General features: G+C 40.4%; 1 protein-coding gene across 3 annotated transcripts in view; it reads left to right on the top strand.

Moving 5' to 3' along the window:
* The window catches only part of LOC132858830 (NACHT, LRR and PYD domains-containing protein 12-like), a 291,009-nt gene extending 280,256 nt beyond the window's left edge, over nucleotides 1–10,753 (top strand). The window contains exons 10-11 of one of the 3 annotated variants that reach the window (XM_060889339.1): nucleotides 5,791–5,964; nucleotides 10,080–10,752. In XM_060889339.1, coding sequence (XP_060745322.1) covers nucleotides 5,791–5,964; nucleotides 10,080–10,086 — 181 coding nt within the window. In that variant the 3' untranslated portion in view covers nucleotides 10,087–10,752. Of the gene's footprint in view, nucleotides 1–5,790; nucleotides 5,965–10,079 lie in introns of all 3 variants that reach the window. The other 2 variants (XM_060889341.1, XM_060889337.1) reach the window with 2 other exon arrangements.
* The last annotated feature ends 7,240 nt before the right edge of the window (nucleotides 10,754–17,993 follow it).

Genomic DNA, 17,993 nt, shown 5'->3' with positions numbered 1-17,993 from the left:
GATGACAAACTAAATAGGTTTCCTATGTAGGTTTCCTTCAGGTTCTCTAGTTTACTCCCACCTCCCAAACACATACCAGTAGAGTACCATACCCTACTGTATGTGTGATGGACTGGTGTCACATTCAGGCTGTAGTGTTATACTGGTTATAGTTAGGGATTTTATGCCTGTGAACCTTTCTAACATGATTTCTTATAAACTGTATCTGTATTTGTATCTGTTAAAAACACATTACCTGTTCATTCAGAGTGATGGATTCAGTCACATCTCTAACAGACACACAGAAATAAACCTAGAATAACTAGAGTTAAAATAGGACCAGAGATTTTTCTGAAGTTTTATAATGTTCCATAGTCATGTGGAAAACTACCACTACTGTAGTGTGAACTGATGAAATGATCAACTACAATTTTCATTCACAGTGATCTACAGAAGACTGGAAACAGAACAGAAACGAAGATCACAGATACAGAGTAATTATGAAGTAGTAGTAGTAGATGAAGGAAAACACATAGTGAGAACATCATAAAAAAAACTATCTGTGGTGACCAGTCAGACCAGTGATCTTAAAGTCTAATAATTGAAAGTCCATGTCTCACCACATCTTCCTGTTTCTCCATATCACAGGCACGACCCAGAATCTGCTGCTGGAAATGAAATCCAGAAAAAGTTCAAATCAAATTTGATGAAGAAGTTTCAGTGTTTGAATGGAGTGATAATAAACTTGGGAACCCAAACACTCCTGAGTGAGATCTACACAGAGCTCTACATCACAGAGGGAGACAGTGGAGAAGTCAATAATGAACATGAGGTGAGACAGATCGAGGCAGCATCCAGGAGAAGAACAACAGAGGAAACACCAATCACATGCAATGACATTTTTAATCCTTTATCTGAACAAGACAAACCCATCAGAACTGTGCTGACAAAGGGTGTCGCTGGCATCGGAAAAACAGTCTCTGTGCAGAAGTTCATTCTGGACTGGGCTGAAGGGAAAGTAAATCAGGACGTCCACCTCATATTTCCACTTCCTTCCAGAGAGCTGAACTTGATGAAGGACCAGACACTGAGTCTGATGGAGCTCCTTCATGTCTTTTTTAAGGAAACAAAAGAAACAGAAATGTCCAGTTTGGAAAAGGTTCTGTTCATTTTTGACGGTTTGGACGAGTGTCGTTTTCCTCTAGATTTCCAGAACACAGTGAGAGTGTGTGATGTAACTGAATCAGCATCAGTGCCTGTGCTGCTGATAAACCTGATCAAAGGGAATCTGCTTCCCTCTGCTCTCATTTGGATCACCTCCAGACCTGCAGCAGCTGATCAAATCCCCTCTGAGTGTGTGGATCGAGTCACAGAGGTACGAGGGCTCAATGACCCACAGAAGGAGGAGTACTTCAGGAAGAGGATCAGTGATCAGAGCCTGGCCAATAATATCATCACACACCTGAAGTCATTAAGAAGCCTCTACATCATGTGTCACATCCCAGTCTTCTGCTGGATTTCAGCCACTGTTCTAGAGAGAATGTTGGGTGAAGCAGAGAGTGGAGAGATCCCCAAGACTCTGACTCAAATGTACACACACTTCCTCATCATTCAGACAAACATCATCAGAGAAAAATAATCAAAGAAGCAGGAGAGTGATGAAGAAATGCTTCTTAAACTGGGACAACTGGCTTTTCAGCAGCTGAAGAAAGGGAACCTGATCTTCTATGATGAAGACCTGAGAGAGTGTGGTATTGATGTGAGAGAAGCAGCAGTGTACTCAGGTGTGTGTACTCAGATCTTCAGAGAGGAGTTTGGACTTCACCAGAGTAAAGTGTACTGCTTTGTTCATCTGAGCATTTAGGAGCATCTCGCAGCTCTGTATGTGTACCTGACCTTCATAAAGGAGAAGAGAAATGTTCTTAAACAGAATCAAGATTCTAAACGTTTGATGAAAGAAAAAAGAATATCGGATATACACAAGAGTGCAGTAGCTCAGACTTTACAAAGCCTAATCTTAATGAAGGAGAAGAGAAATGTTCTGATACAAAAGCAGAGCTTCAATTGGTGGATGATATATTTTAAATTTATATGCATCTCAGATGTACACAAGAGTGCTGTAGATCAGACTTTAGAAAGTCGGACTGGACATCTGGTTCTTTTCCTTCTTTTTCTTCTGGGTCTCTCACTGGAGTCCAATCATAAACTCTTAGATGTTTTAGTAACACAGACAGAAAGTAGCTTCCAGAACATAAAGAAAACGTTTCAGTACATAAAGAAGAAGATCAGTAAAAATCTTCCTACAGAGAAATCCATCAATCTGTTCCACTGTCTGAATGAACTGGGCGATAATTCTCTAGTGGAGGAAATCCAACACTACCTGAAATCTGGAAAACAAAGTGAACTTTCTTCTTCACAGTGGTCTGCTCTGGTGTTTGTGTTACTGACATCAGCACAGGAGCTGGATGAGTTTGACCTGAGTAAATATTTCAGTACAGATAAGATAACAGAAGATGTTGTTCTGAAGATTATGCCTGTGATTACAGCATCCAGTAAAGCAATGTACTGTAAGTAAATCTGAATATAACTGTTCTACTGTTACAGTGTTAGAGAGAAACTGAACACACTCTAATATGGACTTTGGGATGTTCTGACCTGAAGGTGATACAGAGTGGAGTTAATGTAAATAGATAAATTAGGGAATAAAAACTGCATTAATAAATGAATGATACTGAAGGGCAGCTATTAAACATGTAGAAGCAGCTGATTACATTTGAGAGAGTTTTGAAGTTTTGTAGTTATGACTTATCTTAATATCTTAAAATAATTAGGAAGTTAATGCTGGGTTTATGTTGGATATTTGATGTACATTTAGCACACCTGTTTATAGAACCATGTTTACTGCATTAATGAAAAATTACCTTAATTACTAGGTTTTATTTGTGAGGTGGAAATTCAATTCTATTCAAGTTTATTTGTATAGCGACTTGTACAATTGTCATTGTCCCAAAGCAGCTTTACAGAACATAAACTTAGAACAAAAGGTTAATATAAAGAATAATATAAATATTAATAGAATACAAAATTCAAGAGTAATATTAGATATATTTAAATGTCTATGGATTTATCCTCAATGAGCAAGTCTGAGGTGACTCAGGTGACTTGGGGAGGAAAAACTCCCTAGAATTGAAGGAAGAAACCTTGAGAGGAACCAGACTCAAAGGGGAACCGAATTTGTATTGTACAGAATTGTACAGAATTATTTTTAATTCATTTATTTTTTATACATTTAAATTGTTCTCTGTAGTTCTGTACTTCTACCCATTTTGCTATTTTTCCTTATACTTCTGCTTTACTAAAATAAGGAACAGACGTAAAACACATTTCACTACATGTCATACTGTGTATGTTTATGTATGTGACAAATAACATTTTATATTTAATTAATGTCTGTAATGGGCACGGTGGCTTAGTGGTTAGCACGTTCGCCTCACACCTCCAGGGTTGGGGGTTCGATTCCCACCTCCACCTTGTGTGTGTGGAGTTTGCATGTTCTCCCCGTGCCTCGGGGGTTTCCTCCGGGTACTCCGGTTTCCTCCCCCGGTCCAAAGACATGCATGGTAGGTTGATTGGCATCTCTGGAAAATTGTCCGTAGTGTGTGATTGCGTGAGTGAATGAGAGTGTGTGTGTGCCCTGCGATGGGTTGGCATTCCGTCCAGGGTGTATCCTGCCTTGATGCCCGATGACGCCTGAGATAGGCACAGGCTCCCCGTGACCTGAGGTAGTTCGGATAAGCGGTAGAAAATGAATGAATGAATGATAATGTCTGTAATATAATGGATTACAGACATTGTAACTTTGAATGAAAATAACTTTAAATTTCCACAGAAATTATTTTGTCTTTACTGTGAGCATGACGTATCTCAATATAAAGTGAACTGATTCAATTTGATCAACTAACAATTTGAAATATTTATTTTATTATGGATTAAAAGTGCCTCCTGGCAAGAAATTAAAGAGCAAATATTAAACATTTCCACAATAAAATTGCTTGATCATTGTAGTGACCAATGAATAGGCCATTATGAAATTATCTGACTTTGATCAACTAACAATTAAACTGTCCAATCAAAAATCAATCAAAAATCAATCAAATTTGGAAATGAATCAAAATGTCAATTATATTAAAACATAGACAGTGAGTTTAAAGAGCTATTACTTCAAAATCCTACAGTAAAATTGTTTAGCTGTTTATTGTGAGCCTAGAGAAGGGCATTCTTAAGTGATCTGAACGCTATTGTTGAACGCTGTTTCTCTATTTATTGTTAATTTGTGTATTGTCTTGTAAATTTTTTTGCTTGAACTGTCTTTTGTCCTGCACTGTCCTGTCTGTCTTGTCCTGCACTGTGTGCACCAGGTTGCATAGATGCACTTTATGTGTCTACTTACTAAGTCCTTAGCTCTGTCTTTGTTTTATGTAGCACCACAATCCTGGAGAAATGTTGTCTCATTACACTGTGTACTGTAACAGCTATATATGGTTGTAATGACAATAAAAGCTTCTTCTCAAGAAAGATCTGTTCATGTGAACTCAGATTAAAACAGAGATTTTGTTGAGATGTGAAGCAGAGAAAAGTTACAGAAAATATTTACATTCATATTTTATTTCTCACATACACAACCATACACAGTACGACATGTAGTGAAATGTTTTTAAACTGTCTGTGATTTAAACATAAAATAAAATAGAATAATAAAAAAAAGAAAATAGAATAAAAATAGAATAGTTGTAACAAATAGAAATGTAAGATTCAGTGGATCAGAGGCAGAACAATGTGACTGTTTTAATAAATTTCAGATGTGTTAAATACTGCAATATATGAAATATGTTATGTGTAAAATAAAATCTGGCTGATGTATCAGTGTTGTGTATGAAAGTCCAGAAAAAGTCCAAGTTCTAGTCTTATGTGTTGGCCTGGTCTCTAAAGTATGTGTTACTCAGTCCACAATAATACACACTGTCTACAGTCCGGGTCGACACTCGAGCCCCAGTAAAATGTTCCTGATAAATCAGTGTCTGATTATGTAGATTACAGTAGATATGTCTGAAAATAGGCTTCGTCTTCATCAAACATTAATATTTACATCATGATTTAAAACATGAAGACTGATTGTAATGTTAGCTGAAGTGAAAATATCCCGTACCCTTCCGTCATAAGCCCTGCCCATCACAGTGCCCCGCCCATCACTGTGTCCCACCCCATTACTTTGTCCCACCCCCTTTACTGTGCACTGCTTTTCACTTTTCTCTGTAGTATCTGTAATATCACACCGACAGGCACGGGCAAGAGTAAAAAAGGTTCCACGGTTTATTGTGTTCAGCCAAAACATGTAAAAGCCAAAACATCATCCACCATTGGCTTAGAAGCATCGCCTGCTCATCTTCTCACCCAACTAATCCCACGGGAACAACTAAGGTCTCACGGGAAAGGTCTGATAAATGCAGTGTTGAAAAGAAACTATAGTCACAATAGCTACCAGCCATGGGAAATATAGAAGCATAGAAGGACAGATTCGTGTGAACATCTCTAAAGTGAAAATTTCCACTACACATTATATGATGAAAAACAAACAAACAAACAAACAAATAAATAAAGGCTTTGATGGTGTTTTTGCTGAAAAAATAAATAAATAAATCTGTGTTTTCAGGGTTCTGTAAAATTCTTAAGGGCCTGTGATCAAAGTGATTAAGCATTAGAAACGTCCCTGTGTACAACCAGTGAAGAGTGTGTCATTGTGTCTCTCTGCAGGTTGTGTGAGTGTGGTGTCTCAGATGAAGGCTGTGCTGCTCTGACTTCAGCTCTGAGATCAAACCCCTCACACCTGAGAGAACTGGATCTGTCTGATAATAAACTAGGAGACTCAGGAAAGAAGATGCTGTCTGATCTTAAGGATGATAAACATTACAAACTACAGACACTGGAGTGAGTAATCAATCAATCAATCAATCAACTTTTATTTATAGAGCACCTTACAACAGCCAAAAGGAGCACAAGGTGCTTTCCAGAGAAACAGCAATAAAAACAATAAAAATCAATAAGAACACAAAGAACATAAAATAGCAGTTGAAACAGGGTCTACATGTTAAAAGCTTGTTTGATTAAATGAGTTTTCAACTGCGATTTAAAAACACTCAGCACAGTAATGGATCGTAAGTGTGCTGGAAGTGCATTCCACAGCTTTGGACCCATGATGGCAAATGACCGGCCTCCAAACTTCTCATATTTGTATTTGGGAATGAACAGAGAGGTATGTCCAGAGGAGCGGAGAGTTCTGGCTGGTTTGTAGACTTTTATTAATTCGGCGAGGTAGGCTGGGGCAAGACCATTGATGGCCTTAAACACAAAAAGAAGGATCTTATACTCCACCCTAAACCGCACCGGAAGCCAGTGAAGCGAGTGGAGGACAGGGGTGATGTGTGAGCGTTTAGAGGTGTTGGAGAGAAGACGTGCTGCCGCGTTTTGTACCATTTGAAGCCGATTGAGAAGTGATTGGTTAAGTCCAGTGTAGAGAGCATTACAGTAGTCAATCCTAGAACTGATGAAGGCATGTATAGCTTTTTCAATGTCCGCTTGAGACAAAAATGATTTTACTTTACTGAGTAGTCTTAGCTGGTAAAAGCTCGCCTTCACTACTGCACTGATCTGCTTATCGAAGTGCATACTCTTGTCAAAGAGAACACCCAGGTTACGCACGGTAGAAGCAAACTGAGGTGTTAGAGGACCAAAACTAAAAGAACTGCTGGGTGAATCTGGGCTAAACAGGATGTACTCAGTCTTTTCTTCATTCAGATGAAGGAAGTTCTGGGAAAGCCACTGTTTGACATCATGAAGGCAGTTATGGAGCAGGTCCAGTGCAGAACGATTACTCAGAATCACAGGAAGATAGATCTGGAGATCGTCAGCATAGAAATGAAATTGAACGTTATGATTGGAGATGAGTTGACCAAGTGGCAGCATATAAAGTGAGAACAGAGTAGGACCAAGAATAGATCCTTGAGGCACACCAGATGACAGAGGAGCAACCGAGGAAGAATAATCATTAAGCATTACTGAAAAGGTTGTGTTAGTGAAGTATGATGAGAACCAATTTAGCACCGCACCCTGCAGACCAACCACATTTTGTAGACGAGAGATGAGGATGGCATGATCCACGGTGTCAAATGCAGCGGTTAGGTCCAGTAACACCAAAACCACAGAGCTTTTACCATCCAGGGCTCCAAGAATGTCATTATGGACCCTCAATAGCGCTGATTCAGTGCTATGTCTAGACCTGAAACCGGACTGAAATGTATCACCAATGCCGTGCAGTTGAAGGTGAGACTGAAGCTGTGCGAAAACAAGCTTCTCCATCAACTTAGACAGAAATGACAGGTTATATATAGGACGGAAGTTGGAGAGTATGGAGGGATCAAGGTTGGGTTTCTTGAGCAGCGGTCTAACAATAGCGTGTTTGAGAGCAGAGGGGACAGTACCCACCCTAAAACAGCTGTTTATGAAGGGGACAAGGATGGGTCCTAAGATGTCAATAGCCTCCTTCAAAATCCTGGCAGGAACAGCATCTAGGGGGCAGGTGGTAGGCTTCAACTCATGGACTGCTTTTTTGAGGTCCACCAGAGTAACTGCAACAAAGTTCTCTAACACACATTGCGCCGCACGAGTAGACATGGCAACTATGGGGACTTGTGTAATGGTTTGCCTAACAGACAAAACCTTGTCCAAAAAATGTTGCTTGAATGCATTGCATGCGTTTACAGATACGTCATTCAAGGCGACAGACACCGGATTCATAACAGAATTGATAGTGCTGAATAAAATTCCAGGGCGGTGGCTATTTCTATTGATGAGAGCAGAAAGATACTGTCCTTTAGCTTCCTTCAGAGCACTCTGATAGGTGGCAAGACTGTCTCTGAACATCTCCAGTGACACCTGCAGCCTGTCCTTCTTCCATTTTCGCTCAGCCTGTCTACACCGGCGCCTGAGGGCCCGAGTTGTATCATTGAGCCAGGGGTCCAATGCACCATTGGTCGACTTTACCTTGTAAGGCGCAACAGAGTCCATAATCTGGGAGCAGATGGTATGGAAGGAGGCGAGGAAACGGTCCGGGCAAAGAGGCGATGCTAATTCAGCAGTAGAGGCGAGATCAGAAACAGAGAAGGCAGCAACAAAATCATTGACTGTGGATGAGGTAATAATGCGACGGCGATGGGGGGCAATAGACGTTGGTGCAGGTGGAACAGCACAAATGTCAAACCGTATGAGAGAGTGGTCAGAGATAGGAAAATCCATGACCTCACAGGTTGACACAATCACCCCACGAGAGATAATAAGGTCAAGAGTGTGACCTAATCTATGGGTGGGACAGGAAATGGATTGAGCCAGATCTAATGAGTCTAAAAGTGCCTTAAATTCATTTGCAGGTTTATCAGAGGGGCAGCAAACATGAATGTTAAAGTCACCACAGATTAGAATATTGTCAAACTTTGCTAAAAACTCTGTCAAAAATTCTGAGAACTCAATTAAAAAATCCTTATTTAATTTGGGCGGCCGGTAGATTACTGCACATAAAATTGGACAGGGTAGTGTAAGCACAAATACTTGTAACTCAAAACTGGAAAACCCTCTAGTGGACAACTGGCGGCACTTCAGGGACTGTCTATGAATGGTGGCTATCCCCCCGCCCCTACCCGTTTGCCGCGGCGTGTTTAGGTAAAGATAACCAGAGGGGAGGATTTCCGAAAAGGCGCTGACGTCACCTGGGGGAAGCCAAGTTTCGGTGAGGATAAACAGATCCAGATTGTGAGAAGAGATGACATCATTGAGGACAAATGTTTTGTTATTGAGCGATCTGGTGTTACAAAGTGCCATGCGGAACGTGGACAAGTTGACAGGCGACGATGTCACACGAGGAATTGGACGGAGGTTTCCTTGGACACAACCCCGGGTGGATGTTTCAGCGCGGCGGGGACACGGAAACGAAACGCCAGTGCTGGAGCCAACCAGCCGAAGCCATCGGTAGCATTCCCGCGATCTTCTAGCATTTTCACATCCTGGTTGATCTTGACCTCTCGGAGACGAAGAATCCAGGTGAGTCCTAAGCCTGACATGTAACCCGCCTCTCCGACCGCGTCTTCTGCGGCGCTTCCTGCCTGGTAGCAGACAGTCAGGGCGTCTCAGGAAAGGAGGAATTAATGTCAACAGTGGCGGTGGTGGTTTAAAGGACTGGGTACTTAAAAGTCGATTAGTTGTAAAACGCAGTTCCAGCAGCATGGTGCGATCATACACAATCAACGACGAGACAGTAGCAAAAACAAACATGAAAAAGCAGAAGAGCAAGTGGCAGGCCAAACACAGCGGAAAAAATAAAAAGAAAAAAAAAAAAACAAAAAAAAAAAAACAAATGACCTTAGTAATGAGTAATGACCTTTTAATAAAAGTTTAACCTCATTATCATTACACATTGATACACATTACATTTCTTTTCAATAACTTTCAGATTATTAGGTTAGGAAATGTCACTATATTCTGTTTAATCAGAATTTTTCTAACGATTCTCTTTAATGCTGTTTTGTGTTCAGTAAAATTCATGTGAAGGCAGAAAACAGGGATTCAGACAGTCTACAAAAAGTCACAAATGTGTTCATGAGAGTGATTGTTACTGAACATTGTGTCTTCTGTCATTCCTGTAAAATTCACCTCAGTTTGTTCTTAAAGTTTGCACTTAAATATAAATGTAGAACAAGATCTAAATGACAAAGTAGTGTTTGTTATTTAAAAAAGCTCCTGTGATTGGATAAGAGCAGTGATGTGATGGGTAAAGATCTGTTCATTATCCTGTTAGAACTTGTGGAAGTTCTCATTTGTTCTAGTTAAATGTTAGAACACAGATGTTAGTAAGAATGAAGAAATGTTGAATGGTTCATTATAAACAGGAGATGATAATGTTTCTGTTGGAGCAGAGATGATTACATGCTGTTGGTCATGAAGTACCACAGTCCACTTTGTGCTGATTAATTCACATGTTTTTCTTTCATATTCAGGTTCTAATGAATATCTGTGTGTGATGAAGATTCCAGTGTTCCTGCATTACCATGATGGAGAATAGAGAACATGTTTATTAACACATCACTCATTTAAGTTCTAACACATTAAACAGACTCAGAGACATGAGAAGTGTGTGTTCATCGTGTACAGTGAATCAGACTAAACACAATTCTACACTGAGTTTATAATGACCTCTGATCCCTGGATAAAATTCCCTGGACCTCAATCCCATAAAAACCTGAGGGATTATTTGTAACAGCAGGACAAAAAGCACATGAACTTGAGCTGAACCCAGTCAGTGGAAGAAAAATAAAAGGAACACTTTCAAGACCTGGAATTCTCACCTGTTAGGTCTGGCATCCGGTTGAGTTCATCTGAGGAGTTCATCTGAGGAAACCCCTAGGAGAGTCGCTGCTTGTCCAGTCAAATAAGTGGACCAGAAACACACCATTTATTTGTTGTTTTAATTATGGAAAATAACGATATATTTCAAACCACTGTTGTACACAGTGTTATTTTAAGTGTTATGCCAATAATGACAAAGTACTTTTTTAATTTGTTTTGCAGAAAAAAATACCATTTTTGTTAATGATTTTTTTACAATTACGTACAAATTTATGTGAAATGACAATATTTAACTGAATTTAAACATGTTGCCCATTATATATTTTTTTTTACTTTTTTCACTCTAACAATCTAACATTTTTCCTTGTAAATTTAAGGTAACTCTTGTTAGTTTTATATTTATATGTACTTTTACATTTCGACTTTGCAATTCTGGATACAAATTTAGTCTAACTTTTGACAAATCTATACAAAAATTTTCTTTGCTTACATCATTAACTGAAATACATTAGAGACTGTCGCTATTTACAGTGAGAAGTGTAACAATTACAGCTTATATTGTCCCATATCAGGGATGGCTAATGGCCTAACCACTGCAGTCAACACCTTGGACCTGGCTGGCCCAGAGCTATGCAGAACGATAAAGACAACAGATGGATTTGCAATAAACTCACTCCATGCAAGTAAATGGAAGTCTAAATAGCTATGAATGCGAATTAGTGCTGCTTTGGACAGAGGTATAACCTTAAACTAACTGGTCATGTAACACTTCAACACAATAAAAAGTCAAATGTCATTGTCTTGTGTGCAAAGTTGAAATTTTGGCATAAGTCTGGTTCTAAAGGAAAGGTGAAAGATTTGTTAAAATTCAAGAGCTTTTTTTATATAGGCTTACATACAGTATGCCATAACAGTATGATGCAGCAGTGTTTACTCTGTAGCTGTTTTCTAGCAGTAGTGGCTGTAGAAGATTTTTTGTTGATTGTTTCATCTCTATTTCTGTCAGTACAAATTTTGGTTCTTGTGCAGATAATGGTACAAAAACATTTATATTATGGCACTTAATATTTAAAGAACCATTACTACACACTGGGCCTACAGTGCATATTGTAGGGCACTCTAGTAGGGTGAACACCAAAAAAACAGCACAGAGTAGGGATTAGGGTGCAAAACACAGTCTTAATTTACTGTTTTCCAGCCAGCAGCGGTGAGATAAAGGCCAAGAAGTGTGGCACAGGCCATGCAGGCAGTCGAAGACTAGAGACTAGCTAGAGACTCCCTCTAGCTGCATGCATGTGCTTCTGTGACAATATGGATCAGTGTGTTGGAGTTCTGATGGAAAACAGACTGAAAAAAATCCTACATAAGAACGGAATGACTATTCAAACCATTGTCCTGAAAACACATTCAAGCTGTTATTAACCTTTGACCAATGAATTAAATATAACAGATTACAAGTAGACACAGTTCTTTTTTTTTTTTTTTTAAAGAAATATTTGTAAAATTTTTATTTCCTGCCTTACCTTAGTCAAATTTTAGTTTGGAGCATGACCATAAAGAGTGGACCAATGTGCCATCTACAGTTTTACATTTATTGCAGAGTGGAGATACTGTAGGATATATTTTATGAAGTTTTGATTTTGAATAATGGAGCCTATGAATTACCTTAAATTGAATCAAATTATGTCTAGCATTCACAGAGCATGTATGTATGTTTCTCAAGCATTCCTCCCACGAATTTTCATGGATGTTAAAACCCATTTCCTCCTACCAGTCAAGTTTTATTTTCTCTCTATTGGTGTTAACTTTGACTAGCAGTACATTGTAGAAATGAGACACACCACTGCTTATACCAGGATGTACCTTTATGATGTTCTCTAAATTGGGATTTAACTTCAAAATCTGGAATGTTCTTTCTGATGAAATCTCACCTGCAAATAGCGGAAAATATTTGCAGAGGCCATGCCGGTGCTGCTTTAGTTGGTCAAAGGAGCTAAATTTGCCTTCATTGTATAGGTCTTTAATTGTGGTTATGCCTATTTGTTTCCAATGAAAAAAGAACTTATCGTGTAGTCCTGGGGGGAAAGCATGATTATGGCAAATCGGAGTATACAGATATACATCTGGAATTTCCAAATATTTCTTGATTTGTTTCCATACTTTAATTGAATTAGAAATAACTGTATTTCCATTATAACACTTTAAGTCTATTTTAATGGGACTGTTAAGCATGGCAATTAATGAAGTCTTATTACAGGAAGCTTCCTCTATTGCTAACCATTCTGGTTTGTCTGGCTCCATTAAACTGCTCTTTATCCACCACACTAAAGTGTTTAGGTTAGCTGCCCAATACTAATTTTTAAAGTTTGGAAGCCCAAACGCTCCTTGATCCTTGGATTTATTAAGATGTTTTTTATTAATCCTTGCTGTCTTATTGACCCAAATAAAGCTGGTTATAATAGATTCTAGCTGTTTAAAAAGATAAAGGGGAATAGAAAAAGGGATAGCTTGAAATATATATAAAAATCTTGGAAGTATAACCATTTTATAGCGTTTATTTTGCCTACCCTGGACATGGGGAGTGTTTTCTAAAAGGTTATATTGTCTTTAAGTTGATCAACTTGCTTTGTCCAGTTTGTTTTTAAAAGCATGTTGGACTTTTTAGTAATTATTATACCTAAATATTTGAAATGCTGATTTGCAAGGAGTTCTTGATCATGGTCATCAGAAATTGGCATTAGTTCACTTTTTTCCCAATTAATTGTGAATCCAGAGAAACTGCCAAATTCTTCAATAAGCTTGAGTAGTGGTGGAATGGACTTTGCAGGATTAGAAATATACAAGAGAATATCGTCTGCATACAGATATTGGGGTCTGCCCATTATCGTTATAGGTAGTGATGGCCAGTTCGTGAACGAATCGTTCTTTTGAACCAGTTCTTTTTAGTGAACTGGATGAACCGGTTCACCAAATCGGACTGATTCATTCTAAACAGTTCGCTTCTTGAGTCAGCGCTGATCCACAAGTTACTAAAGTTACTAACTTTCGGTCATGCCTGACAGTCGGTCCGACTCTAAATAAACTAATATCCTGGAGTATATGTAACTCCTGCACACTGAACGAGACATGTTGTGCTGAGAGAACTGTGAGCTCAAGCTGTTGATACTGCGCATGCGTGAATTACTGAACCAATACAGCGAATCATCAGTACAGAACTGAGAACTGCTTGTTTCGGACACGTCCGAGAACCGATGAACTGATACAGCGAATCATCAGTACACTGAACTGAGAACTGGTTCTTTCGGACGCGTCCTAGAACCGATGAACTGATACAGCGAATCATCAGTACACTGAACTGAGAACTGGTTCTTTCGGACGCGTCCTAGAACCGATGAACTGATACAGCGAATCATCAGTACAATGAACTGAGAACTGGTTCTTTCGGACACGTCCGAGAACCGATGAGCTGTTGATATTGCGCATGCGTGAACCTTCAGAGCAAATTATACATATTGGGATATGCATAGTAACTAGTAGGGATGAGCGAGTACAGCATTATCTGTATCTGTATCTGTATCTGTTAACCATATGAATTATCCGTATCTGTACTCGGAGTGGGTGGGGCCTAACCCGGATGTAGGCGGGGCTTGTCATGAAATGGGCGGGGCTTTAACTGGTAATAATTAATTTGTAATATTTATAACACTAGCTTATTACCTTTATGTTTTTATGAAATACAGCAAAAACGTGTCAGACACTCAGTGTCTGGTTACTGGTTAGAGACAGCTGAAGGTTTAAAAAAGAAAAAAATCTCCGACAGGCAGAGACGCAATGCGAGTCGCATTCTACCAAGCAAGCACCACGTCTGAACGAACCCATGTTTACCAGAACTCTACTGGTTAGTAAGTACGTATTATTAACTTTACAACCCGAAGTAAAAAGCTGAACAAACCCTAAACGTTAACGGAAAAGACCCGCGAACCCGAGTGACTGAGGGAGAGACAGAGAGCTGTTCTGTGTGTGACTGTGAGTGAGCAGGGCGAGACACAGCAACACAATACATCTGTATGTGTGTAGGGGAGGGGCGCTGTGACTAGCCTATCACAGAACGCTGACACAATCAGCTACCCAATGATGATTTTGATTCAATCCGAGCACAGATATTGTCTCGTATTACTCGTATAATACTCGTACTCGGCAGAAGTGCTTTATCCGTTCATATCTACTACTGATTGAAAAAATGTAAATGGCGCCGATCATATCTAAGCCTAATAGTGAATTGAATGTACAAATCTACCAGAGGGTAAGGTGACTTGAGCCAGGCCACCACCCACCCTATTGTATTTTATAGCTACTGATTGAAAAAATAAAAACGAAAAAAAATCATTGAAAACTATGGCATACTAAGTGGAAGAGTGTAAGAGATGAAAGCTGTCAAATTGTGTGCTGTGCTTAGTGAAAAACAATGGGGCATTTTAGTTTTAGCTAAATGCTAAGCTAAATTGCTTGGCTAAATGCTAAACTAAATACTCCTTAGTGATAAAAACACTAATTCAAGCTAAACAACCTGACAGTAAACAATAACAATGATGCTGCAAAAGGCATTATTTAAACGGGCCTTCAAGCTTTTGAAGCCAAGCGAATGGCGCCGATAAAAACACTGAAATGTGACAAAGTACTACTTTAAAAAAAATAAATAAATAAAAATAAATAAATCATTGAAAACTATGGCATACTAAGTGGAAGAGTGGAAGAGATGAAAGCTTGGCTAAATGCTAAATTAATACTCCTTAGTGATAAAAAACACTAATTTAAGCTAAACAACATGAGAGTAAACAATAACAATGATGCTGCACAAGGCATTATTTAAACGGGAGCTACAATTCTATCGCATCACAGCCTAAGCTTTTGAAGCCAAACAAATGGCGCCGATCATATCTAAGCCTAATAGTGAATTGAAACTACAAATCTACCTGAGGGTAAGGTGACTTGAGCTAGGCCACCAACCACCCTGTGTTATTTTATAGCTACTGATTGAAAAAATAAAAGGATGGGGCCCTGGTTGCGCCATACCGGGCGACGTCAAGGGACCTTGCTTTGTGGGAATCAGCTGACTTCGACTGGGGACATCCTCGGACGGTGGAAGAAGTACTTTGAGGTTCTCCTCAACGCCACCGACATGTCTTCCACTGGGGAAGCAGAGGCCGAGGGCTCAGTTGTGGACTCATCAATCCCCCAAACTGAGGTCACTGAGGTAGTTGAGAAGCTTCTCAGTGGCAAGGCACCGTGGTGGATGAGATCCGCCCTGAGTACCTCAAGTCTCTGGATGTTGTGGGGCTGTCTTGGTTGACACTCCTCTGCAACATCGCGTGGCGGCTGGGGACATTGCCTCTGGACTGGCAGACTGGGGTGGTTGTCCCTCTGTTTAAGAAGGGGGACCGGAGGGTGTGTTCCAACTACAGGGGATCACACTCTTCAGCCTCCCCGGAAAAGTCTATGCCATGGTACTGGAGAGGAGAATTCGGCCGATAGTCGAACCTCGGATCCAGGAGGAACAATGCGGATTTCGTCCCAGTCGTGGAACACTGGACCATCTCTATACCCTCACCAGGTTGCTGGAGGGTTCATGGGAGTTTCCCCAACAGTCCAAATGTGCTTTGTGGATCTGGAGAAGGCATTCGACTGTGTCCCTCGTGGTGACCTGTGGGGGTGCTCTGGGAGTATGGGGTCCGGGGCCCTCTGCTAAGGGCTGTCTGGTCCCTGTATGACCTGAGCAGGAGTTTGGTTCACATTGCCGGCAGTAAGTCAGACTTGTTCCCGGTGCATGTTGGACTCTGGCAGGGCTGCCCTTTGTCACTGGTCCTGTTCATTATTTATATGGACAGTTTTTCTTGGCGCAGTCGGGGGCCGGAGGGAGTCAGGTTTGGGGACCATGGGATTTCGTCTCTGCTTTTGTCCTGTTGGTGTTGTCCTGTTGGCTTCCTCAAATCAGGACCTTCAGCATGCTCTGGGACGGTTTGCAGCTGAGTGTGAAGCGGCGGGGATGAGAATCAGCACCTCCAAGTCTGAGGCCATGGCTGTCAGCCAGAAAAGGATGGCTTGCCCTCTTCAGGTTGGTGGAGAGCTCCTGCCTCAAGTGGAGGAGTTTAAGTATCTTGGGGTCTTGTTCACGAGTTAGGGAAGGATGGAGCGGGAGATTGGTGACAGGCGGATCGGTGTATCTTCTGCAGTGATGCAGTCGATATACCGGTCTGTTGTGGTGAAGAAAGAGCTGAGCCACAAGGCAAAGCTCTCTATTTACCAGTCGATCTACGTTCCTACCCTCACCTATGGTCATGAGCTTTGGGTGATGACCGAAAGGACAAGATCCCGGAAACAGGCGGTCAAAATGAGTTTCCTCCGCAGGGTTGCTTGGTGCTCCAGTCAGCTGAGGTGGCTCGGGCATCTGTTCCAGATGCCTCCTGGACGCCTTCCTGTGGAGGTGTTCCGGGCATGTCCAACCGGGAGGAGGCCCCGGGCAAGACCTAGGACACGCTGGAGGGACTATGTCTCTCGGCTGGCCTGGGAATGCCTCTGTATTCCCCTGGAAGAGCTGGAGGAAGTGTCTGGGGAAAGAGAAGTCTGGGCATCCCTGCTTAGACTGCTGCTCCTGCGACCCGGCCCCGGATAAGCGGTAGAAGATGGATGGATGGATGGATGGATGGATGAGAGTTAATGACCTAGAAAAGATCATGAAACAAAGAGTTTTATCCGCTATGTTTGCCAACCTTTTCGAATGTAAAACTAGTCATGTATTATGTATCTTACCCTATGTATCTGATGTGTGTGTTTTTAAACTGCTCAGAAAGGAGAATGTTGATATTCCAAAATATTACCCGATTGATTTTTTGATGCAGAAAAATGTAAATCTTGCTCACGTGGTGTCTTTTTGAAATAAAATCCTTAAACTATTCGAGTGTTTTGATCATTGATGTTCTGATACTTCAAAATGAATGAGCAGCTGTTGAAGAAACAAGGTTTTTGTGAAAAACATAGATGAACAATGGCAAGCTGATTTAGTCTTAAATGATGTAAATGATGATGCAAAATTTTTGATAACGTGTTTAGATATTTTACCTAAATACGGTAGGGTGCGTGTGTTACGAAACAAGACCGGCGGTGAAGTAACTAAAGCTTTTGATTCCATTCTAAGGGAAGGTAGAGTCCCAAAATAATTACAAACTGATCAAGGGAAAGAATTTTTTAACAAAACTTTTCAAAACTTCAAAACAAAAAAAAACACGACATTGTACATTTTGCCATGGGCAAGGGTCAGAAAGCTGCGGTGTGTGAAAGGTTCAACAGAACACTAAAGACCAAGATGTGGAGATATTTTACAGCGTTTAACACGCAAAAATACACGGACAGGGTTCAGGAAATGGTTCATGCTTATAACCACAACCGTCATTCCAGCATCAAAATAAAACCTGCTCAGGTCAGCGAAGCCAATTCTTTCACAGTATTTAAAACTCTTTACGGACTACAGTCGTTAAAACCCAAGAAAATAAAATTCAAGTTTAAAACCG

Source organism: Tachysurus vachellii, chromosome 16 (genome assembly GCF_030014155.1).
Source record: "Tachysurus vachellii isolate PV-2020 chromosome 16, HZAU_Pvac_v1, whole genome shotgun sequence".
In the NCBI taxonomy this organism is placed as follows: domain Eukaryota; kingdom Metazoa; phylum Chordata; class Actinopteri; order Siluriformes; family Bagridae; genus Tachysurus; species Tachysurus vachellii.
Note: the sequence above shows the minus strand (reverse complement) of the source record. Positions and strands in the feature narration are given on the sequence as shown.